This window comes from Bufo bufo, chromosome 2 (genome assembly GCF_905171765.1).
Source record: "Bufo bufo chromosome 2, aBufBuf1.1, whole genome shotgun sequence".
NCBI lineage: Eukaryota > Metazoa > Chordata > Amphibia > Anura > Bufonidae > Bufo > Bufo bufo.
The window spans coordinates 591090443-591117434 of record NC_053390.1 but is presented as its reverse complement, the minus strand read 5'-3'; the positions used below and the strand labels follow the sequence as shown (position 1 = coordinate 591117434).

The 26992-nt window shown below is 41.4% G+C and overlaps 1 protein-coding gene across 2 annotated transcripts in view; it reads right to left on the bottom strand.

Annotated features, from left to right (window-relative positions):
* Positions 1 to 1521: 1521 nt before the first annotated feature.
* Positions 1522 to 26992, bottom strand: part of PRSS12 (serine protease 12) — a 200405-nt gene continuing 174934 nt past the window's right edge. For both annotated transcript variants that reach the window (XM_040418279.1, XM_040418280.1), the window contains 4 exons: positions 22276 to 22351; positions 20183 to 20305; positions 7635 to 7915; positions 1522 to 2087 (listed from right to left, as the gene is read on the bottom strand). In XM_040418279.1, the coding sequence (XP_040274213.1) occupies positions 1780 to 2087; positions 7635 to 7915; positions 20183 to 20305; positions 22276 to 22351 (788 nt within the window). In that variant the 3' untranslated portion in view covers positions 1522 to 1779. The remainder of the gene's footprint in view (positions 2088 to 7634; positions 7916 to 20182; positions 20306 to 22275; positions 22352 to 26992) is intronic.

Genomic DNA, 26992 nt, shown 5'->3' with positions numbered 1-26992 from the left:
AATTTTTTTTGGTTTATGGTGTTCCTTGATGCCATCTTGTAGGAGGAGGAGGTGTCAGTCAGAGAGGGCAATACTTGGTGCATTGCACTGACTTGAAGCGTTTACTCAAGAGAGTTAGAGAGAGTCGCAGAGGTTGGTGAGTCCAAGAAATTGTTGCAAGGGACCCAGTGGCTGCATATTGTCCCACATCATGTGCTTCCCAGCTGCTCTTCTCTGCAGTGAGTGACTACTGTGGCTGTTTTTTGGTTGGACTCTACATCAGAGCAGAGGGGAGAGGTGTTGAAAAAGTTAATTGCAGAGAACAGAGAGCACTTCACAGGAACTGTATTCTGGGCACTTGTAGGAAAGGCGCCTGTAAAGTAACAATAATAAAACCTACTGTAAACATTTGATTGCCCATCTCACCCTGGTCCCTATCTACCGTTGCTCTGTCAGTAGATCTGCAGGGTCAAAACTGCTAAGAGTCTTCCTTAAGGCTCAGCAAGTTTAGCATGGTGCTATGACTGGTTGCCCCATGACCTGGACATAAAATCAACTAGACAGTGTAAGAGAGCATGCTCTGAATGGAGGATGCAAAATAATGCAACTACAGGTGACCACACAAGTGAGAGACGTATACAGAATAAGTGTCTGTAAAATAGCTTTCTCCTGCAAGTAGAGACACAAGGCACAGAGAGTCAAGTGGTTTATAGGAAAGTTACTGTCAAATTATATTGTGTGCTGCAGTAACCCTGTTTATAGACTGTGTGAACTGTGGACTTGAACTGTACCAACGGTACCAACTGTTATTGGTGCATGCTACATAGTGGAGGCTAGTATTTATGAATCTGGAAAAAAAAAGTAGTGATTTACTCAATACAGAAAACCCTGGAGGTGTCAGGGCTTCATAAACAAGAGAATGGTGCAACCCCAGTTTGATGGTGTTCTCACTATGGGCTGCATAAACAAGTAATCCTCTTAGCAAAATGCTGGGTCACTTTCTTTAACTGTCCCAGCCAGAATTTTGTACTGAACAGCTCTGGCACATGACAATGAGTCCTGATATTCAGGAGCTTCTTTTCTCCCCTCCCTCCTGAAGCTGCTTTAAGTTGAAAAAAAAAATTGTCAATCAGCGGCATGGGGCGTGGGAAGAGACGGGAGCTCATGAATATCAGGACTCTTTGGCATACACTGGAACTGTCTGGATTTACTTTTTAAGGCAGCATAAAACTGGTGATGCATTTCCTTCAAGTGACTGTGCCCACCGTGTGTACCTTTCATAGAGAATGTCACCATAAATTTGTGTACCAATTAATGTGATAGTAACACTAAAAGCATTGTGCCTCTACATTAAAAAAACAAAGTTCCTGCTTGGACCAAAAAGGGGTCCACAACATTCCAGCATGGTATTTTTGCAGAGTACCCCTATAGTAAAAAAAAAAGTGTACAAAGTAAATACAGATGTCATTATAATCACATACATATTAACAAGATAAAACTTTTAATTAAGAAAACAATAAAAAATTAATAAAATGCCATACATTTTTTTATTTTTTTACTTTCGATTCAAAACTTGCTGCCCAAGGCAGTATCATTATAATAGTCCAATTGTTTGGCTGCTACTTGTCATTGCCTTCCTAAAGTCCCCTTAAGGTAATTTCATCCACACGATTCAGCTAATACTATTTGTACACAGGTAGAAACATTATGTTATACTAGCTCCTCAGTGCCTTGTTGTCAATATAACATACATGAGAATTTGGTCTAGCTTCCTTGGAAACATTTGAAGTCTTCTGGGTTCTATAAATTGGTCAAACTCTTTATCCATGGTATAAAAGAAGCCACTTTTGTGTATACTCCAGGAGAGTCCTTCATCCCACATCCATAGCCCCAAGAAGTAACTCCAAAGACTACCCAGCTGCCTCCGTTACGTTCACAGACCAATGGGCCACCACTGTCCCCTTGACAACTGTCTACATGCTTCTGTTCTGGAGGACTTCCTGCACAAAGCATTCTTCCTGTAAACCGACTTCTGTAGCGCTCTTCACAGATTCGCTTGGGTAGCAATGTCACTCCAGCTTGTTGTAAAGTCCTTGAATACGCCCGACCTAAAAGTGCATACAAATGATAATGCTTATGGTTTGATAAATGTTTTTTTCATCTATCACATTCTATACAAGTGGAAATCTGACTTCAGTATAGCTGTTATTCCAGGGATTTGAGTCCCTGCAGGAGGTAAAAAAAGATAGTTTAGAAAAGCATTAGACAGAGCAGACCTGTCAGTGACTGATGCACTTCCTGAACAGGCATGACTTCAGAAAACACTACTGTGATTGACAGGTCTGCTTCCAGGGATATTTTATGGTATTTAATGTCAGTCTTGGAGATGTACAATGAGGATTACTTATTAATGCATTTTACTTAAAAATGTTCAGATAACAAAACGTAGAGTGTAACATCCATTGACGACTTGTCATCTAAGCCTCAAAATGTCATCCTGGCATTACTCACATACACCTCTCAAATGTTATCGATCGATCAATGTTTCAAGGTTGATGTGATAGTTTTATATGTGACAAGATGGGATCACAATGCATCTTAATTCACTTTCATGTGCCTGCTGCTGCATAGTCTTATAATCATATTCACCATATATACGTAAGCAACATAAATGAATATATTATGCTTGCCCCTAAATTGAAAATTGCGTGAAATTTTTATTCAACATAAGTTTCTATTCTTAAATTCTTATATTCATCTAGCAAGTAAATATTTGATGTAGAGTGGGAAAGATATTCAATGAATAATAAAAAAAATGGCTTCATATGTCAACCAGATAATACACTGCTCAAAAAAGGAAAAACTTAAACAACACAATGTAACTCCAAGTCAATCACACTTCTGTGAAATCAAACTGTCCACTTAGGAAGCAACACTGAGTGACAATCAATTTCACATGCTGTTGTGCAAATGGGATAGACAACAGGTGGAAATTATAGGCAATTAGCAAGACCCCCCCCCCCCCCCCCAATAAAAGAGTGGTTCTGCAGGTGGTGCACACAGACCACTTCTCAGTTCCTATGCTTCCTGGATGATGTTTTGGTCACTTTTGAATGCTGGCAGTGCTTTCACTCTAGTGGTAGCATGAGATGGAGTCTACAACCCACACAAGTGGCTCAGGTAGTGCAGCTTATCCAGGATGGCACATCAATGCGAGCTGTGGCAAGAAGGTTTGCTGTGTCTGTCAGCATAGTGTCCAGAGCATGGAGGCGCTACCAGGAGACAGGCCAGTACATCAGGAGACGTGGAGGAGGCCGTAGGAGGGCAACAACCCAGCAGCAGGACCGCTACCTCCGCCTTTGTGCAAGGAGGAACAGGAGGAGCACTGCCAGAGCCCTGCAAAATGACCTCCAGCAGGCCACAAATGTGCATGTGTCTGCTCAAACGGTCAGAAACAGACTCCATGAGGGTGATATGAGGGCCCAACGTCCACAGGTGGGGGTTGTGCTTACAGCCCAACACCGTGCAGGACGTTTGGCATTTGCCAGAGAACACCAAGATTGGCAAATTCGTCACTGGCGCCCTGTGCTCTTCACAGATGAAAGCAGGTTCACGCTGAGCACATGTGACAGACGTGACAGAGTCTGGAGACGCCGTGGAGAACGTTCTGCTGCCTGCAACATCCTCCAGCATGACCGGTTTGGCATTGGGTCAGTAATGGTGTGGGTGGCATTTCTTTGGAGGGCCGCACAGCCCTCCATGTGCTCGCCAGAGGTAGCCTGACTGCCATTAGGTACCGAGATGAGATCCTCAGACCCCTTGTGAGACCATATGCTGGTGCGGTTGGCCCTGGGTTCATCCTAATGCAAGACAATGCTAGACCTTGGCTGAAGTGGGTCAGCAGTTCCTGCAGGACAAAGGCATTGATGTTATGGACTGGCCCGCCCGTTCCCCAGACCTGAATCCAATTGAGCACATCTGGGACATCATGTCTCGCTCTATCCACCAACGTCACGTTGCACCACAGACTGTCCAGGAGTTGGCAGATGCTTTAGTCCAGGTCTGGGAGGAGATCCTTCAGGAGACCGTCCGCCAGCTCATCAGGAGCAAGCACAGGCATTGTAGGGAGGTCATACAGGCACGTGGAGGCCACACACACTACTGAGCCTCATTTTGACTTGTTTTAAGGACATTACATCAAAGTTGGATCAGCCTGTAGTGTGTTTTTCCACTTTAATTTTGAGTGTGACTCCAAATCCAGACCTCCATGGGTTGAAAAATTTGATTTCCATTTTTTAATTTTTGTGTGATTTTGTTGTCAGCACATTCAACTATGTAAAGAACAAAGTATTTCAGAAGAATATTTAATTAATTCAGATCTAGGATGTGTTATTTTTGTGTTCCCTTTATTTTTTTGAGCAGTGTACAATACCGGAAAATGAAAAAAGAACACCTAGAAGGAGTTCAGATAGTAAGCCTAGTTTATAATATGGCAATACTAGTTGGAGTTACATGTAGTGATCAAAGTACCAAGATTCTTTCTTTACATACAGATGCTCCACATAATTTTTTTGTCTGGCATCACTGTTGTGTTTTTGTCAGACAGCACTGTTTTTCATCCTCTCTCTCTCTCTCTCTCGCTCTTACAAGGCTGTTGATTGGATTTTGTTGAAGTGTTACTTTGCTAGACAAGCATGCATCATTTGTGCAGTTAAGGAATTTTAAAAAGGGTCGAACAGTGAGAGCTCAAGAAACTGTCCATCAGTCAATTCTAAATCTCATAAAGAGTTGGATGAGAAGTTTCTGTGGTGCATTGGTGGTGTTGAGAGTGCTGAGAGGAGGGCTCCAACACTCATAGAGTAGGTTCTGAATGATCAAGACTGACAGATGCATGCCAAGCTTGCCATGTAGGAGAAGCTGCTATAGCTTAAAGGACATCCATGGCATCACAAATCTGTTCTGTAGTAGCCCCTGCAGCAACTACCCGGACCGTAAGAAAGCATCTACTTGAACAGGTCTGCATTCTAACAACCCACTAGCTCATTTGCCACTGAGAGCCCATTGGAGGCATGAATGGCAAACAATAGTGTTCTGTGATGAAAGCAGGTTGTGTCTTGATAGTAATGATGGCTGCATTAGAGTTTGCAGGGGGGGGGGAGAGAGCCTACTGCCATTCTGCATAGTGCAGAGACACACAGGACCACCACCAGCTGCCATGGAGTAGGGCGTCATTAGCTACAATGGCATTGCCACCTAGTATTCTTGGTGGGAACATTGATTAGTCTTCAGTTTGTCCAGGACCTCACAGAACCGGTCCTGATGTCTGTTTTGACTCAGGAGACGTGGTGTTTCAACAAGATAATGCCCGTTCGCACTACAAAATGTGCCCTTCAGTGTATCCAGCAGTTGCCATAGCCAACTCAATCACCAGATCTCTCCCTTATCAACAATGCCTGGGACTGGATTGGGCGATGGATCTTCCATGCAGAGAAGCCAACAACCACCTTGGCTGAACTACGAGTCCAAGTTGAAAGAGCTTGGAATGTCATACCGCAGGAGGATATCCAGCATCTGTACAGGGAGTGCAGAATTATTAGGCAAGTTGTATTTTTGAGGATTAATTTTATTATTGAACAACAACCATGTTCTCAATGAACCCAAAAAACTTATTAATATCAAAGCTGAATATTTTTGGAAGTAGTTTTTAGTTTGTTTTTAGTTTTAGCTATTTTAGGGGGATATCTGTGTGTGCAGGTGACTATTACTGTGCATAATTATTAGGCAACTTAACAAAAAACAAATATATACCCATTTCAATTATTTATTTTTACCAGTGAAACCAATATAACATCTCAACATTCACAAATATACATTTCTGACATTCAAAAACAAAACAAAAACAAATCAGTGACCAATATAGCCACCTTTCTTTGCAAGGACACTCAAAAGCCTGCCATCCATGGATTCTGTCAGTGTTTTGATCTGTTCACCATCAACATTGCGTGCAGCAGCAACCACAGCCTCCCAGACACTGTTCAGAGAGGTGTACTGTTTTCCCTCCTTGTAAATCTCACATTTGATGATGGACCACAGGTTCTCAATGGGGTTCAGATCAGGTGAACAAGGAGGCCATGTCATTTGATTTTCTTCTTTTATACCCTTTCTTGCCAGCCACGCTGTGGAGTACTTGGACGCGTGTGATGGAGCATTGTCCTGCATGAAAATCATGTTTTTCTTGAAGGATGCAGACTTCTTCTGTACCACTGCTTGAAGAAGGTGTCTTCCAGAAACTGGAAGTAGGACTGGGAGTTGAGCTTGACTCCATTCTCAACCCGAAAAGGCCCCACAAGCTCATCTTTGATGATACCAGCCCAAACCAGTACTCCACCTCCACCTTGCTGGCGTCTGAGTCGGACTGGAGCTCTCTGCCCTTTACTAATCCAGCCACGGGCCCATCCATCTGGCCCATCAAGACTCACTCTCATTTCATCAGTCCATAAAACCTTAGAAAAATCAGTCTTGAGATATTTCTTGGCCCAGTCTTGACGTTTCAGCTTGTGTGTCTTGTTCAGTGGTGGTCGTCTTTCAGCCTTTCTTACCTTGGCCATGTCTCTGAGATGGAGTGCTTTTGGGCACTCCAGTGATGTTGCAGCTCTGAAATATGGCCAAACTGGTGGCAAGTGGCATCTTGGCAGCTGCACGCTTGACTTTTCTCAGTTCATGGGCAGTTATTTTGCGCCCTGGTTTTTCCACACGCTTCTTGCGACCCTGTTGACTATTTTGAATGAAACGCTTGATTGTTCGATGATCACGCTTCAGAAGCTTTGCAATTTTAAGAGTGCTGCATCCCTCTGCAAGATATCTCACTATTTTTGACTTTTCTGAGCCTGTCAAGTCCTTCTTTTGACCCATTTTGCCAAAGGAAAGGAAGTTGCCTAATAATTATGCTCACCTAATATAGGGTGTTGATGTCATTAGACCACACCCCTTCTCATTACAGAGATGCACATCACCTAATATGCTTAATTGGTAGTAGGCTTTCGAGCCTATACAGCTTGGAGTAAGACAACATGCATAAAGAGGATGATGTGGTCAAAATACTAATTTGCCTAATAATTCTGCACGCAGTGTATAACTGTTATCAAGCCAGTGTGGCAACCTATATTGCAGCATGAAGAGATGCCACCCAGTATTAATCTGATGCTGCCTCAACATATACCCTGCTGGAGAACCCAAAATTAAGTATGAACCACCTTAGTTGTGTGATCATTGACCAAGCACTATTAGCAGATAATACTTTGTCAATCTCAGCTCTAACGTATTGTTTTCCAGGTATTCTTTTCTCATTTACTTATACTGTAAAATGTTTTACCTTATTATCTGCTGTTATTACAGCAGGCACATGGACTTCTGCGATTGGCCCACTGAATGGGGACCAGTGTAGAAATCTCTTCAACAAAAACTATGTAAAATTTAGATATATAAAATATGTTTACACATATGCAAAGTTTTTATACCTAGCAAAAACATGAGTTTTCATCAGGCACTCATTTCTATTCATCTAGTGAGTAATTATGGCACATAATGTGTGAAAGCTTTTCAATGAATGCTATTACAATGGCTCTATATGATAACTGGATAATATGATGTCTTACCTGTATCGCCCCATCCTGTGATATAACAGTTTGATGCTGATTTTTGAGGTCTTTCTCGTCGCATTGGTAAACAGGCTGGTAAGACATGGGTGCTGAATGGTACACACTGTTCTGAAGATCCATATAGTCTTATGAGAGCAATGTCATAGTCACTTCCATCAGGTCTGTAATCTTTGTGTATTATGATCTGTTGGATTCCCATGTCCTCCTCATACTCCTCAGGAACAAGTGTGTGATAATCTCCCACTCTTATCACATAATTGCGAGTATTGTTACCATACCTAGGAAATGACATAGTGTGATATTTTACTTGCAGGTCACCATCAAGGGACTGTTCCAGATTTGCATGTTTGTCAAAAAGAAAGAGAACATTTTTATTGTAAACAAAAAATGAATTAACTTTCAGTGCCAGAAAAAGGGGGACAAACTGTAAGGTCGCTTTACGATGCCAGAAATTTCTGCAACTAAAAAGAAGTTCCATACTTCTGAATGGGGTTGGTTTGATGGCAAGCACATAGGGGGTCATTTATCAAGCTAAAATACGCCTAAATTAGGCGTAAATCAGGTGCAGATTGTGGTACAATGGTTAGTTGCGCCGCAATCTGTGACTTCTCCCTGCTCACACCAGGGCTAAAAAAGTGGGGTGGTGTGGGCAGGGAAGGGGACAGGTCGGCAGGCCCGTTTAAGTTACCATTTTCTAGGACGATGTCTTACATTTAGACCGGCGCCTCTTCATAACTTCGGCGATCCACCTCCAGCAATGGGGCTTTATTAACACCGGCATCTAAAACACCTGTCTTATTAAACGTCGCCTCCATTAAAATTATTGGAATTGTTGCCAAAATACTCCATTCTTGGTTTTGGCTAACAAATACTGATACAAAATACTGACTATGTGAAAGTGACCTTAGCAGCTTTTTTTACATATACGCTGATAATTTTTAATTTGTGACATAGATAAGTGGAAATAGCAGGAACCCAGCATAAGCTGGTGCCAACAAAGAACCAGTACAGTAAGGACTATAAACTGAAATTTTCTCCTGTAATTATCATTTCTATAATGAAAAGTTAGAACATTTTACAACATACCCTCCGCATTAATTCCTAATGATTTTAAAGATATCTGTTCTGGCCATCAGATCCATCTTAAATGGGATTAAAAAAAAAACTGATCCATGTCTGAAAAATGCCTGATCAGTCAGAAGAAATGACATGCGTTTGCATACAGTTTGCCTGATCAGGCAGTCAGTTCAGGCAACGGAACTGCCTGCCGGAATCAAACAACGCAAGTGTGAAAGTACCCTTACCTGACCCCTTTAGGTTGCAGCCATTTTCATTCAAGAATACGTTGTCTCCTCAGACATAACCCTTTTCTATTTGAAGCTGATTTTGCCAAGGGAAGTCAGACTTTGTGGCCTTCCAGATTAATTGCCTGGCCACAAATATAATACATGGTCTAGCTGAGTTTTCCAGAACAAGACCTACATTCTTTAACATAGAGGCGGCCTATGGGTCCTCGGTGATGGCCATATGCCCCAATAGGGCATATTGACTGGAGTTGTTTCCATGAGACAACAATTTTAGGGCAGTGAACATCGTTTTCATTTTCTGCTCTTTGCATTCAATCAGATGAAGTTGCCTTGTATTATGGTAATGTATTCATTACTAAAGGCCAGTTCCCCAGATAAGCCCCTCTTTTTTTCATAATACTCTTGCTGTTGATTGGCTAAATGGCTGAAATCTGCATTTTCTCCTTTTTCAACTGTAGGTGACCACATTATCACTGGCTCGGTTGTTCACCACTTTGCAGGCTCAGACTGGCCCAAAGGTGAACAGGTGAATTCCTCGATGGGCTCCAGAGCAACCGTGGGCCTCCAGTCCCTATCCCCTGCAGAAGTCATATATGGTACAATATATTGACTGCTCTACATATAGATGGACAGCATACAGCCTCTCAATCAGCCTATGTCCATATAAAAAACACTAGGTAGATTATTTGACAAACTGTGCAGTTTATCATTGTAGATGCATAAGGTGGCTGAGGTGACGTCTACATACAGAGGCTGACCAGCAAATATCCTCTTTCCTCAGGGACGTGCACTCTCAAAGTCACTGCAGAGACCGCCATAATTAATCATCTTAAGCATCATATCTCTGTCTGCTGCTGTGTGAGCAGGTAATATTTGCATGTAGCTGTACAATGGGCCCCTAGAATACATTTTACTGTTGGGCCCTAGGCACCCTAGTTGAACACTGCCACTTTGAGTGGCACTGCTATTAAATCTATCTATGTAACTTTAAGTAGGGACCTAGACCACGCTCCATAATCACAGTATGTTTGCAATAACTGGAATAGCTCTGTAATTATATTTGTTAGCATTAAAGGTGATTTGTTTGCAATTAAATTAAGCTGATTTGAATGTTATCACAATCGTTTAACCCTATAAATAAACTGATAATTAGGATGTATCTTTGACCGAAGACATAACTTACAGTACAAGTAAGCTTCGAGAAGGTTGCAAGTTTAGACAGTGTCCTCAATGCATTAGTAACATATCCACCAACATTATATTCAAGGAAATAATCTGAGCTATGGAATGCTAACTTCTTCCTATCACTGAAGAATGCCTTCCTAACAAGTAATGCCCTGCCAGGGTTCCATATCAGTGTGGGTGGTTTACATACTGTATGTCAGGACGGATGATTTAAGAGAAGAAAGACATGGGAGGCAGTGCCTCATGTGTGATGCTGTTTGAAATTGAAATAGTGATATCCAAAATAGTTGCGCTTACCCTCTGCCGTTGTGAGGAGTCACAACAGTTATATTTCACTTTGCTGGTATTATCCGACCAGCATACGGAGTGCCTACGCTGCTGCCTGGGTTCCTACCCGTGTCGGGGATGCGAACGTAAGGATGAAGCGGTCAGTGAGAGGAATAAAAGAAAAGTTGGAACCTCTGTATGGGCGCTGTCAGCAGGGATGCAGTACCAGGTAAGTATTGGTAAGGGCAGTTAATTATTTATTTATGGTTGACGCGTTTCAAGGACGAACAGCCCCCTTTCTCAGGATTATTACATTTAAAAGAACACATGCTGCATTTTTAAAAGACAGGCTTTTGAAGCACGGGCCATAGTTGGGGAAGGAGAGAAGGATGTGCAGTTTTTTTTGTTAGGTTTTTTTTGTTTTGTGAATGGCATAGTGAAAGGAGTCCTTCGTTATGGGCTGCAGTGGATTTCAAACGTCCATTACCATATTTTAGCCCCCACTTACCTCTTATGTTCGGGACGCCGCCTCTCCTCTCCTCCAGCACAATCCTCTTCCTCCTGCCGTCGTCACAGAGCACCCTCATGCTGTGCACAGCGACTGCACAGACGACAGTCGAGAACCAGGAAGTACAGAGCCTTCACCGCTTCCTGGTCCTCCAGTACTAATGAACACTTCCATAATTCCACTTTTGGTGGGGAAAAATGCATCTTATTGGGTGAAAAATACGTTATGTAATTTTTACATGTAAAATAAGTTATTGTAATTATCACAAAAATTTATTTTTTCTCTAATAATCATCTCTAAAGAAAATACAAATATATACATTTTCCATTTTCTCTTGCACCACTGTACAGAATAATGTTTTTTATAGGGGTAAGAATGCTGTAAAACAGTTCTGCTAGACATGGGTGCACCTAGCCTTTCTGCTACCTGAGGCAAAAACTGAAACAATGCCCCCTACAATTTCTTAACCTAACCCCTTTGCCACAATGAAAGCTCTCATTGCCCGTGGCCCTTCCGCTGCCCCCCTCTTGCCTCTAGCTGGTGCTGCCTGAGGCAATCGCCTCACCTGGCCTCATTGGTGGTGCACCCTTGCTGCTGGAGATTAGATAGAATAAAATAAATACAAATAGCAGATGGGACAATATAAAATCACATGTTAGACCATACTTGCTAACTTTTCCAGCTCGGTTTTCAGGAAATTGCATAGTGAGGTGCACACCGTTTTTATCAGGCTCAGCTCCCTTTCATGTGGACCCCACATATTTTTGTGCAGGGACCCGTCCCCTTTATGGAGAGTGGTCCACCCCCTCTATGACCCCTCAAGTGACACCTGAGGAAGCCACTGGGCTCAGTGATACATGTGGGACAATTATTTATGCAAGCCCCAAACTGCCCAATAGTTGCTAGTGCATGGCAAGTCTGGAAGAACACAAAGGCCTATCATTCTTATATGAAATAACTTCAGAACCATCAGGACTGATTCCTGGAGCCCACCCCAAACCCAATTTGAGCAATCAGAGAAGAAACGACAGTAAGGTTGCCAAGAGGAGGCAAGAAAACTTTCCATGTGGATATGCATTTTTCCAGCATTCTCCAATCAGGCCTTGATTATTGAAGTTGCCAGATGAATGCCAGTCCTCAATAAAATGTATATGAGAAACTGCTTGGAGTATGTCAAAAAGAAACTAAAGCACTCTCAGTTCACAAGAATTTGAGAGTTGGGTGCCAACTGGACCGCCATAAGCAATGTGTTCCTTTGAGGTAATTCCTTTTTTGTTAAGTGTATTCACACCTCTAAATTGTTATTACAAAATGTAGCTTACAGTATCTTAGAAAATCTTGCCCCTGAGGAAGCCACTGCTTAGTGGCGATACATTGGGGCTCTGTCTACTAACCCTCCTTTTGGTTGGCTCCCAGCTCATAATAATATTTTTTTCTTATTGGGAATTACATCCTTTCTGTGCATGACATTTTTGAAATTTGCTTAGGTAAAATTGTGCAGACTTTCATGCTGGAGTCTCCTTCTACTTTATACTGTCATGGGTTATTTGGTGGGATGCAAGAGTTTGGGGCTTATCAGTGTCTCCACAGATTTTTTTGGATGAACCATGTGTGCTTTTTTAATTATTCTAGAGGTTTAGATTACATATTTTGAATATTGTTGGTGAGTACTGGAAGTACTAAATACACACTTCTCTTATGCTACAGTTTTGAAACCAAGATTGAACTCTTAGGTCTTAATTCCAAATGTCATCTTTTGAGGAAACCGGGCACCACTCAAATGACTAATACTATGCCTATCAAGACAAGAATTGGAAGCAGCTTCTTTTTCAGCTGGTATACTAGGCATGATTGAGGAAAAGATAAACAGAGCAGATAGATCCTTGATAAAAACCTGCTTCAAAGTGCTTTGTACCTCAGACTCTGTGCTTAACCACACATGAAAAACTTCATAACAAGTGTATGTAAATGTGCTTGTGTGGCACAGCCCAGATTTGAACCTGATCTCTGGCGAGTCATGAAAGTAGCTGTGCATTGATCCTCGTCTATCCTGACAGAGCTCGAGAGGATCTGCGGAAAAGGAAGGGAGGAAAAAAGCCTAAAAACAAGTGTGCCAAGCTTATACCCTGCCAGATCCAGGCAGCTGTAATCACGGTTAATGTGTAATATGATACTAAAGGCAAAATGTATGTGTTACTCATCTGTTCACTGTGCTCCATTGTTCCTGTTCCTGAAGCCTTGTCTTGTACCTGACTATCACTGCCTAGTGTATCTGGGTTCCAGAAGTCATCATCATGTCTGCTTGCTATTTATGGTATGTTTGAGTTACAGAAGATATTGTCATGTGTGCACTGGTCCCTGCAGTTGTTACAGTTTAGGCTGGTTGCATCTGTTTGTCTGAGTTCCAGAAGACGTGACCCAAGTCTGAACTAGCTCCAAGTCCATGCATGGGTTCCACAACTCTTGACCCAAATCTGAACAAGTTCCAAGTCCATGTTTCTGTAAGGGCTCATGCACACGAATGTTTTTTGCGTTCAGTATACTGGCCGTTTTTTTAGTTCAGTATGCGTTACTTATACTGAACCATTAATTTCAATGGGTCAGCAAAAAAAACATGAAGTGTTTCTATGTGCATTCCGTTTCCGTATTTCCGTTCTGTTCAAAGATAGAACATGTCCTATTATTGCCCGCAAATCACGTTCCGTGGCTCCATTCAAGTCAATAGGTCCACAAACAAAACGGAACACATATAGAATGTACTCCGTATGTCTTCCGTATCTGTTCCGTTTTTGCGGAACCATCTATTGGAAATGTTATGCCCAGCCCAATTTTTTCTATGTAATTACTGTATATGCCAGAAGGAAAAACGGAACCAGAAACACTACTGAGACAAAAAAATTTTTAAACGGATCCGTTAAAAACGGCCCGCAAAACACTGAAAATGCCCTAAGTCTGGGTTCCAGAAGTCTTGATCCAAGTCTGAGCAAGTTCCAAGTCCATATCTCTGTATGTCTGGTTTGCTGAAGTTCTTAACCAAGTCTGAATGGGTTCCTAGTCCATGTCTCTGTATTGGGTTCCTAGTCCAAGTCTGTCTGGGTTCCTGACATTACTATTCCAAGTCTGGGACAGTGGTTCCACTAAATATGTAACAGTATCTCTGTTAAAGATGGTAGTTGCACAGCATCTGGACATATGCAATTTTGGATAATTTTCCAGCTAAATTCTTATTAGTTTTTGAGTAGATTACTTTAGATAAGTAACTTCATTAAATGTCCTCTTTGGGAAATTAATTAAAGGCTGTACACCAGCTTTTGAACAAAAGGTGGGCAGGTCTTAGCAGGAGAAACTTACACCAGAAATGTACATAAATTAAAGCGCAAATCCACACCAGCTCATAGCTAGCATAGATTAGCTTTTGTAGTGCACAGACTGCCATAAGACCAGCAAGAATCACTTAGACTTTTATCAGTGGCTTATTTGGGATTTTACCGAGGTTTTACAGCAGGCTGATTCTAATTTTGAGATTGCTCTTCAGCCTTCTGGCACTCTGCTGAATCTTTTATTGGCACAACACAGCGATCCAGAACAGAAAAGTGATGTAATCATTTTGAAACTGTGTGTTCCAGGAATGAAGAGTTAGGGAGGCTAGATGCTATCTCTAACTGAAAATTGCTTTGTCCTATCATCATATACCCAACTGGAAGCATTTCTTTTATTTTTGCTGTGGATAAAGTCAAACTCTAACTATAAATACCTAGTGCTGATAAAATAAACCATAACTCATGGAGTAGCTTCGAATTTAAAAATGATATTTATGTCCTGCACAAAAATATGTTGAAGCTCAGGATGTGTTGGCATCACTGCACAGCATAAAACAAAAGAAAATCAATCAGTCTAAAACTGGCATTGAAGAGGAGGGCAAAATAGACAAAACACACCAGAATAATTATTCTTGGAGAGCTGCTACCCATGAAAAATTGCTGCTGTCATCAGGTAATAGCAACCAGTCCTGAAAATATTAATTTCACGTAATCACTGTCTGGATAGTAGCCAGGTTTAAGTCATGGCAAGGAAGAAAGAGGGAAACTAAGTCCAATGTGCAGAAATAATTAAGATTCTGTGTGCACATGGGATCAGACCTTGTGTCCTCACTGAATGTTAAAACAGTTGGAATCAGGTTTTCTGACCATGGCTAAAAAATTTAAGGTTCCATCATTTATTTTTTCTGGAGGACCTCACTTTTACAACCTTCCATAAAGCTTGCAGAGTTAACATTTTCAAAAAGGAATTCTTTTTTCTGAGTTAATAGTACTTATTCTTTAACATGTATAAGTCAAAAACACAGATATTAGACAGGGCCCTCCTAAATATTCTGGGGCTCTTACACTATCATCACAATACTATTTCTAGATTTATAGTTGATATGCTGACATAGTAACATTTTACTGCTTTAGTGATATTATTTTAAATATTCTAGAGCAGAAACAATTAGGAATATGGCCAAACATGATGTAAGAGTACTTTAACAGAGAAATAAGGTGCTTGATCATATTGATAAATCCGCATTGAAGGATACAAATTGGAGGAATCTCTAAGAGAAACCTAATGTGGATGATGTAATGTCTCTGAAAAGAGACAGCAAAAGCTAAACGTTTAAAACGTTTTATATGCATGGACTGAAGTGTGGGTCCATGTAGCAGTATGGACCACCACATCAATGATTCTAAGGTATGAGCCCCTCTGTAATATGAAATGCAATTTAATATTTGGCAGGCTCTGAGCGTCTGTGTGTATAAAATCAGGTACAACAGGTACAGTATGGGCCAATATTGTTGAAAATGCAATGGCAGCATGAGGTATTAAGAGAGTGAGAGACCAGGCCAGATAAAACTTAACTTAGTTGTAGTACATCCAGCAGTAGTTTGTATACAGTGCAAAGTCCCAGATGCCCCAGCATGAGCTAAGCAGATGAATAGAACATTGGCCCTGGCTAAAATATCTGCTAAAGGGATCTTTGTCTAGTAGCTGTGCTTTGGCAACCAAGGCTCTAGTGTCTACTATTTTGGGGGTGCATAGGAAGTCTTAACTTGTTTTCCCTCTACAGCAACAGGGTCTGGATCGCATTAGGCTGGGTTATTTTGATGTCTCTCTTTCTCTCTCTCGTTCAAGCCATGCAAATCTTCCTGCTTTATTTAGTTCTTGCTTGCTAAACTGGAGCTCATGGAGGTGACAGAGCCTCGAGGGCTTTAAACTGGATTATATGGAAGAAGAGCACATGGAGACTGCTCCCTCTTCCTCCCTCTCTACAGCTACTCTGACTAACTAGAATCTTCTGAAACCAGGAGGTGGAGCGAGCCCACACTCTAAGCTTCAGAGGGGGCTGGGCCAGGATTGTTGACTCTGGCCTTGTCTGGCTCATACTGGAACAACTGAGTGTGCAGTACATAGCATTAGCATTACAAACATTGTTTGCAAATAATAAATTGGGTAATTGGCCCAAGGGCCTAAAGGGAGAGCTCTATCTTATATGGCAAAACCCAGTGCCATAAAGAGGGATCGTTTTTATCGTTTCTATGGGGCACCTTACATCTAAGTACTGTACACCAATTTACAACCTTAAACTTGTTCAGATGAGGTTTTCATCAGCCTACAGAAATCAATGGCATCATTGGTACAGTATTTTACCATATTCAGTTTTTCCAGGAACTACACTTCTAAAACCAGCCAAGAAATCTAAATCAGTACAAAAAGAAAAGTCTGCATCAACAAATTAAATTATTTCTCCATTAGTAATGAATTCCTAACAAACTTTGTGGCGAGGCTGTTGTCCTACTGTTCACCTTGAAGTGGAGAAAGGCTTACAAAGATTTCCTGTACGGTAGAAGAGGAAGGATACAATTAAAGCTAAAGCAATTGAAAAGCAAGTATGTAATTGCAGAATGTCTTACTGTTTAACTGGAAGCTAGCAGAATGTCTCTACCACTAGCAGATGTGGCCTTGATCCTATAATGTTCTTGACAAAAGTTTGGAATTTGTTCAAAGAAGCAATGGCGATCTTCATTTTGTTTACGAACACTTCTCTTAGAACAAAACAGAATTGTATTAGACTGCAGTGTAAGTACTGGAATGTAAATGGTTGTATTATACCAACTGAGTGCAGTATGCATGGAAGATGACTCCTTGGGATAGAGAGTTTTATTTTCCACCCAAAACAGCACATCTGTTTCATATTCACCTTATAACAAGTCAGCCAAGTATCTTTTGCAGGAATGCTAAAAGAATTTCCTGTATTTCCAGTGCAGTTCTAATGCAGATATTTTCATTCCTATATTAGACATTGTGATGACCCATATGAAGTGTATGGATTAGCATTGCTGTATATGACTATATGAATATATTATAATTCATCGGGTCATACCCTTATGTATATGTATTCAAGTGACAAACACAATCTGTTCACTCCATATACAATGCCTTGACTTTTTTTTATATTTTGTTACATTACAGCCTTAAGTTCAATGTTTTGTTAATCTGAATTTTATGTGATGGACCAGAACACAATAGTCTAAGTTGGTGAAGTAAAATGAGAAAAATATATAAATAAAACTATTGTTCAGAAATAGAAAACAAAAAATTGGCATGTGCGTATGTATTCACCCCCTTTGTTAGGAAGCCCATTAAAAGCTCTGGTGCAACCAATTACCTTCAGAAGTCACATAATTAGTGAAATGATGTCCACCTGTGTCCAATCTAAGTGTCGCATGATCTGTTATTACATATACACACCTTTTTTGAAAGGCCCCAGAGGCTGCAACACCTAAGCAAGAGGCATCACTAAACCAAACACTGCCATGAAGACCAAGGAACTCTCCAAACAAGTCAGTGACAATGTTGTTGAGAAGTACAAGCACGTTGTGGTAGTCTTTTAAGTCTTCATGGATGCACATCACCCCGACTTTCTGGCCAGTATACTCAGTGGACCGCATTAGGGTAGCCCTTACTAGAGTCACCAGGCTCCCTGAGTCCAGCAGCGCCTCCGCTTGAGTGTCTCCCACTTCCACCTGGCACAAGTGGTCTAGAGATTCTGGGGTATCTGTTGCACACAGTTTCCTGGTATATAGCAACTGACGGTAACCACAATTTGTCTCCATGGGCTCAACCCGATGAGGATAGTCAACACTTACATGGCCAGGCTTCTGATACTGCCAGCAGACTAACGGAGCCAGGCCCATAGTGGGTAAACCCTGGGTGGGTTTCATCGGCTGAAATCTCCAGGTCTGGGGTCGAGATTTCTGGGGTTTAACTGCCCTCCTCCCAAAAGAAGCCCCCTGTAGATTCTTAGTAGCCTCATAGCGTTCCATCAGGTCCACCAACGCCAGGGCATTGCCAGGAGACACCTGGCCGATCCAGTGCTGGAGAGGGGGTGGCAAAGCCCTCCACAACATATCAGCTAATTGTCGATCCAGCATAGCCATGGGACTCAGCACATCAGGCTGTAGCCACTTTTGCAAGAGTTGAAATAAGTCATAATACTGGGGTCTCACGTGCCCAGCCAGGTTAAACCCCCACTGATGTACCCGCTGGGCCTGGACCAACACATTAACCCCCAGTCTTGCGAGAATCTCACCCTTTACTTTCTGGTAGTTGGCCGCTTGATCTTCCAGCAAATCAAAATACACCCGCTGAGAATCGGATGCCAGGAACGGAGCGACAACCTCAGCCCACTGGTCTCGGGATAGTTTCTCCCTTGTGGCCACCTTCTCGTACATCACCAGGTAGGTTTCAATGTCATCTAAGTGTGTCATCTTGGGGATTTCCGCACGGACTGCTTTCCGGACATCATGGACGCTTTGGGATGTTCCTACCGTCTGTATAGCCATCACGTGTTGTAACAGCAGCGGTTTGTTTCTTGCTGCTGCCTGTAAGCCTCCCGTTGTTGCAGGTTGGTTTCTTGCTGCTGCTGGTTAGCCTCCAGAAGAGCCTTCATTATGGCCTCCATTTTGTCGAGGGTCACGGGTTGAAATTTAGCGGGTTTAATGCAAGACATACAACCATGCCCGGAGCAAAAATGAAAAACAACAATAGTTCGGCAATCACGCCTGCCTCACTGCGCTTTCCCGGATCCTCCACCATTTGTGGGGTTTCTCTCTGGTAGATAGGGTAAGCGGACGCAGTACAGAGGCAAAAGACAAGTTCTTAACGCAAAACTTAAGTGTTTATTCACACTTGAGGCAAATGCACAAAACAATACGTTACTTTACAGTCTTACAGTCTTTACACAATGGAAAGTACATCTTGGTGTTACTTCACACAAATTGGAAAGTTCATATAAGACAAGTCACCTTGATATCAGTTATGCCTCCAGCAGTCCAAGGCAGGCTTTAGGGGGCCTGTTTCCTCAGCCCATGGGTCTCAGCCCTCCAACCTGGCACCAAGCCTCAGATCCCAACACAGAGATCCTGCTGCTGAGCCCAGCTGTCTATTTAAGGACAGTCAGGTGCTGCCAAAAACCCGGACCGGCAATTAAATTCCAGTCTGGTATTTGACCCCACCTGGCTGCAAATCAGCCCAGCAGCACACGCTGGGAGGAAAATACCTGTTTTCCCAGACCATTGTGACTGTGTCACAAAATATATAAATGGCCCATACAAAAATATGGTGAAAAGCTGTTCAATGTAAGATCCCCACAAAAGACAAGCGGGCACTGCCTCCATCTGGAGAAGAAAAAGTTCAGTGTCCAGAGGCGTCAAGGTTTCTTCACCATAAGAGCTGTGAATCTGTGGAATAGTCTACCTCAGAACGTGGCCACAACAAGAACAACTCATGATTTTAATACTAAATAACATTAAAGCTTATGGAAATGGGTAGGCTTCTGTTTTCCCACTCCCTTAACCCACATTCCCTCCCATCCCTTCATTGAAATTAATAAACTTTTGTCTTTTTTTAATTGCACCATGTAACTAACAGTTTGCCTATACTGGTCATGATTACACTGCCAATTCCACTGTCACATTCCATGTTTCTGATCATCTTATGCCTTTTCTGTTTTACGTATAAAGCCTTGGCTGGTCAGCCTCATGCATCCTGTACTGAAGATATGACTCTTTTACTAAACTCTATGCATTCTTTCTCTCATCTTTTTAAATTCTATATTAAGTTTAACAAATAGTTGACATCTATAAGAAAAGTGATTACTAGACCGTCAGATTATTACGCCAAATCCACCCCGATGTGCCTTGCATTTGTCTGCACTGACCTAATTGCTGTTGCCAACTTACCTCTTAAAACAATGAGCAGCAGTGAGCACCCAGCAGCTGCTAATGAGTGTGGCTCCACATAACAACCTTCCATCACTGTGAGAAGATTTCAGCCGCAGAGCAACCTGCCAGGGCCAGCCACCCCTATGTGGGAAAAAAATAACGGTCTCTTATTAAACGGGATGAAAATACTATTCTGGAAAATACAGGCTGCTAGTGAGATTCTATATAATCAACAGTGTGCAGGCAGCTGGAAAACCATTCATTTGTACAGAAATGTCGCACTGGACAACATACTGTACATATTTTGTACAGTGAATCTTTTAACTTTCATCTTTAATTTACTCTTATCTGCGTTTTACATGATTTATCTATTACAGATTGTTATACTAGAAAACAAAGGCAGAATTACCAAATCTGGCTAAGACAGCGTAAATAATGTAGCAGATTTGTCACAGCGGCTGATGTAGGATGACGTTAAAACCACCTATTAGATGGCTTACTTTGTGCTAGAACAGTGATGGGCAAACTGCGGCTCTTCAGCTGTTGTAAACCTACAAATCCCATCATGCCCTGCTGTAGGCTGATAGCTGTAGGCAGACTGGGCATGCTGGGAGCTGTAGTTTTACAACAGCTGGAGAGCCCTAGTTTGCCCATCCCTGTGCTAGAAGGTTGCAACAGGATTTTGACACATTGGAGCATTGAACCCTCACAATCCATCTGCTGACAAGCCACTCACCTTTTTGCTAAGCTCGTCGGGCTTAATAAGACACTTAATGTACGTGGCACATTGCCTGCGCACCAGCATTCTTCCTCCCTTTCAGCCAAAACTCTGCTTCATTTTCAATAAGGCCTCATGCACACGACTGTTCAGTTTTTTGCGGTCCGCAAACCGCGGATCCGCAAAAAAACCGGAAGCCGCCCGTGTGCCTTCCGCAATTTGCGGAACGGAACGGGCGGCCTATTGCAGAAATGCCTATTCTTGTCCACAAAACAGACAAGAATAGCACATGCTATATTTCTTTTGCGGGGCCACGGAACGGTGCAACGGATGCGGACAGCACACGGAGTGCTGTCCGCATCTTTTGCGGCCTCATTGAAGTGAATAGGTCCGCATCCGAGCCGCCAAAACTGCGGCTCGGATGCAGACCCAAAAAACGGTTGTGTGCATTAAGCCTAAGTCTGTATTTTTATAGATAAGAAATCAAAGAAGAGAAACACAATAAGCTTGAAAACGTCATTCCAACCAATTTCCTTCAGAAAAGCTTTTGCTGTGTCTACAGCAGTTTGAAAAAACACAAAAAAACTAAAAATCTCTTTTATCCTATTCTGTCTCATAGTGCAACCAAAACTGTAAAAATATATAGGAAATGGGGTGTCAACCATTTTCCACCCTCTCCTATTTAAACCTGCATCTTGATGCAAGAAAACTGTCTAAAAAAGGGTTCTCTCCCACCACCTTGTCAAGATGGGAGACCAAGTACAATACTGTAAGTCCCACTCTTTAAAAAAACATCCTTAGCCCCCTGACAAAAAAGAAGAATTAACCAGTGTGTTTTCTGTGAGATTTCTTCAAGGCTGTTTGCTTCAAGACGATGAAAGAATTCCACCAGACTGACAGTGTCTACTTTTGTCATTGACTTCTATTTACTCTAAAGGAAATGTAGCATTAGCATTGTCTTACGGTGTATTATAGAAAAATTCTATGTTTTGTTCTTTTTTAGACCATATGTTTTTTGTATCAGCTGTCTAATCTGTCTTCTGCTGAGTTTAATGTAAAAAGAAAACATAAGGTAATGCATATGGTTTCATGTGGAGAGACATGCGATTCCATCGACACATAAAAGCAGAGAATCTAAAAGAAATACTAGTGTGAACTCATCCTTCCTTACTGGGTCCCGGTGTACACTGAGGACGAAGGACAAATGGACCCTTCCTTCCCAGTGCAGGCTATTTATTGAAACCTCCACTTTCCATGTGTATGTTCCCGGCCAGCCACACATTTTTATTTTGACAGCCAGTGCAGACCCTTCCTCAGTCTTACCTGCCATGCTTAACTTAACACAATGCATTATTTTGTTTGGTACTGTCAACCCAAAAGTGAGTCCTCTTACCGTAAAGAATTCCTCCCACCGATAATACGTTTGGGACGACGATGTAATAACCGCACCCCACATACAGCGGTGGATTCTGTAAAATATTAACCACTGCCAGTTAATTGGTGATTTCAGGTAAATTAACAGATGTTTTTATTTTTATTTTTTTTATTTCTACTCTAATTGTAGACAAGAATGTTTCCAGCAGAGAACTTGAAAACTGCATGGAACTAATAAAATATATGAGAAAGCTGCCGAACTTTTCATAGAAGCAAAATGCCGAACTTTTCATTACACAGTGATTCACCTTTACAATAATTCACGCTAATCAAACTTGGCTTTAAAGTACGCAAGTATAAAAACGTTCACTAAGTGTAGAGAGAACATAAAAATATTATAATCCCCTTTCTTGCCATAACATTGGCAGCCTTGTGGTCTTACCCTACGTAACACTGGTGCATGGTATAATTACATACAAAGTGGAAAATGATTAGAAATAATGTGATCAATTATTTTCCATCTTACCTTATCTGTAGGGCATGTGAATAAATGTGCTGCTGTATAGTCAAAAAGAGTAAATGTCGACCTCTAGGCAGCTCTCTATTTGCATTACATGTACAAACAGATTTGAAATGCAACCTTAAAAGCAGACTATAAGACTGCTGTTATACTATGGACGCGAAATGAAGCCCTGGTTGGCAATTTTCCGCATGTGTCATAAGAGATTTTTTGTAAACACATTTGTACTTCCCATCTCTATTTTGGTTCGGTAATAATACCCAGTGCACAAGCAAACCTGCTCTCAACAGCCTTATATTATTCATTTTAATAGCACTTTCCATCCGCAGAATGAGACGTCCATGTATGTAATTACCAAATAAAGCAGGAAACCTGCTGGCTTTGTTAAAATTGCTACGATATTGTACATATTCATTCCCGGATAGGCCTTAATAAACAATTTAAAACAGAAAACAAAAGAAACAATTTAACAGCAGTCCTGGGGGGTTTCATTTACGCAATTCCTGACCCCCTTAAAAGTAAGGTCTTTTATGGACTATAAAACACATATTTCAATTTAACTGCTTTGTTAAACTTGCAGATGTAGCAAAAACATTACTAATAATGGAGGTTGTGAGCTGTAGCTCTTGTTCCATCACATTGGGTTTGTATGGAACTGGCATGTACAGTGTAAAGTGGCCTGCCTGTTATTAAAGGGAATATGTCACTATATTTTTTCTGCCAGTCTAACTTCGATAGTGACACATATTCTTTCATTCTAAACTATTTTATTTTAGGATAAGATTTTTGTTTAATCCTATTTCCTGAGCATAATGATTGAGGCTGCCATCTTGCCTGAGCTGTTGTTACCACCTTTACAGCAGCATAGACACAATGGAGAGGAGGGGACCTCATGGACTTCTATAGGAGAGTTTTCTAGGCATGCTCCATGACCTGTACAGAGGTCAGGAGGAAGTAGACAAGCTGTGATATCAAGTATTGTGAATGGTGGATCCTGTGTTATCTGTATAGGTGGTATCTGTCCTTGTAATCCTGCCTGTGATGGTAATAAGATGACTGCTGAAAGCTGATTTGTAAAGACCAAGAAGTTGGGCCTATTGATAGGCTTAGTGGCCAATATGAAAACTGCATTAATTAATATATTTTATTTTATTCTTTATATAGATAGGGATATGGAAAATTAAAAATAACCACCAAAATTCTTTACAAATATTTAACATAAATTGTTTTGTTAAACAATAGGTCATTTTTGGATGACATGTCATAGTGAGTGTGGTTATAAAGTAAAGTAATAGTAAGGTTGAAAAAAGACAGTGTGGCAGATTTACTAAGGCTGGCTGCAAAATGTATTAAGAGACATGGACCTCTTAAAAAATGTGGTGCATCTTCTGGCTGTCCATGTGGCCAAACCTGAAATTTGCACTTGTTAGATATCTGCTATAATTCACTTCAGTTTCTGGAATAAATTATAGGAAAATCTACTTTTTGGCCACATTCTGTGACTGTTTAAATCACTTTTGTGGCATATATTCCACAACAAACAAGACCTCGTTCAGCTACATCAATGGAATGCTTAAGGGGGTTCTCTGGGACACTTTAAAAAAACATTGTTGTAACCAGTGAAAATGAAAACAGTATTGCTAATATACTTACCAAGCAAAGTGCTGCCGATTCACTTTTCTCTTCTTTTGGTGTCGTGTTGTTCCATTCTCCCTGCTCTTCTCGTGTGGCCTAATTAATGTACAGGCATCATGCCATATACATTGTAGGTCTGAAGACTCCATGAAGAAGTAACGCATCTTTGGTGCATGCGTAGGCACAGCTATGATCTGTGTCCTGGCTCAAGCTAAAAAATTCAAGCTATGTGATACTGGTAATGCAGGGAAGTGAACTGCAAAATAAGGTATGTGGGCAATATCTAGGCTCTATGGAGTGAAAGTGTGCAGCTTAAAAAAATTGTACATGGGTCCTGGAGAACCCCTTCAAGAGATTAAAGACAAACAATACCTATGCATTGCAATATATCTAGTTCAGGGACTGAAGAGCATGAAGAAGAGAATCAAAGACCATCAAAAAGAGCATCCCTGTGTCAAGAATTCCCTCCCCCCTCATGTCTTGGGTCAACATAATTCATAATTTATATTGCATACATTGTTCTTCTAGTCTAATTATTACAAACTCCTGTGTCAGAAACTGCATTAGTATCACTGCCTTTCATCTCCTTCTATAATAATGGTGAATGATTTTTCCTTATTGTGGATGCCTTTCCCAATTGTGCTGCACTTTGATATTTTTATAAACGTTCACTGTGCAATGTCCGGCAAATGTCCATTCCGTAGCTTTAGCTTGATGCTTATAGATAATTAATAGAAATAACATCTGAAATGGTAAAACTGTATGCCTCATGACAAGTCATTTTCTAACCTTTTTTGGAAATCCTTTATATACAATTTTTGATATAAGGCTAGTTTTACACTAGCTCTTAGTATCTGTCAGGCTGTTCCAGCAGAAAACATCCTGACGAATCTCTCTGCACATTGGATTTCTCTACATACCTGGAAGCTTAAATATTGACAATCCAGCCCCTTTAACTATAATGGGAACTGGTGGCGATCTGGCCGCAACTGGGGAAATATGCAGAGAATCGTCAGGAAGAAAATCGCTGTGCGTGAAACTAGCCTAACAGATAATAATTAGGGATGAGCGAACCCGAACTGTATAGTTCGGGTTCGTACCGAATTTTGGGGTGTCCGTGACACGGACCCGAACCCGAACATTTTCGTAAAAGTCCGGGTTGGGGTTCGGTGTTCGGCGCTTTCTTGGCGCTTTTTGAAAGGCTGCAAAGCAGCCAATCAACAAGCGTCATACTACTTGCCCCAAGAGGCCATCACAGCCTTGCCTACTATTGGCATGGCTGTGATTGGCCAGTGCAGCATGTGACCCAGCCTCTATATAAGCTTGGGTCACGTAGCGCTGCACGTCACTCTGCTGATTCAAGCATAGGGAGAGGTTGTTGCTGTGACGTTAGGGCGAGATTAGGCAGATACTCCTCCAAAAGACTTAATTCAGTGATCGATCTCCAGCTGTGGATCATTGAAGTGCTGATATTAAATTGCTCACTTTTTTTAGGCTGCCCAGAGCGTTTTTATATCACTTTTTTCTGGGGTGATCGGCGGCCATTCTGTGGCTTGTGGTGCGCCAGCACAAGCTACCACCAAGTGCATTTAACCATCAATAGTGTGGTTATTTTGTGCTATATCCTACATCAGGTGCAGGCTGAGCCTGTGTCACCCAAGTGCATTTAACCATCAACAGTGTGGATATTTTTTGGCCATATACTACATCAGGTGCAGGCTGAGCCTGTGTCACCCAAGTGCATTTAACCATCAACAGTGTGGTTATTTTTTGGCCATATACTACATCAGGTGCAGGCTGAGCCTGTGTCACCCAAGTGCATTTAACCATCAACAGTGTGGTTATTTTTTGGCCATATACTACATCAGGTGCAGGCTGAACCTGTGTCACCCAAGTGCATTTAACCATCAATAGTGTGGTTATTTTTTGGCCATATACTACATCAGGGGCAAGTTGAGCCTGTCACCCAGCGCCTAAAAAATAGGCCTGACATTTCTATTCCTCCAAATCAGTACAGTTTTAGCTGGTCAAATTATTTGTAGTGACCGTAAAAGCACAGTTTTTGTTCTGGGTTGAAAAACTATTCCCAAATTTGCCATTCTCAAAATTAGTAGTTTCTGCTATATCAGGCCTACTTTAAATCTATCCCAAAAAGGATATCTTAGATTCAAGGTGCTGATAGTGACATTCTGAAAAACTTAACACACACGCTACCGTGCAGATACAAGTCTAATTCTGTGATTAAAGGTATATCTGTCACACAGCGCGTAAAAAATAGGCCTCACATTTATATTCAACCAAATCTGTACTGTTTTAGCTGGTCAAGTTATATTTAGTGACCGTAAAAGCACAGTTTTTGTTCTGGGTTGAAAAACTATTCCCAAATTTGCCATTCTCAAAATTAGTAGTTTCTGTTATATCAGGCCTACTTTAAATCTATCCCAAAAAGGATATCTTAGATTCAAGGTGCTGATAGTGTCATTCTGAAAAACAACACACACGCTACCGTGCAGATACAAGTTTAATTCTGTGATTAAAGGTATATCTGTCACACAGCGCGTAAAAAATAGGCCTCACATTT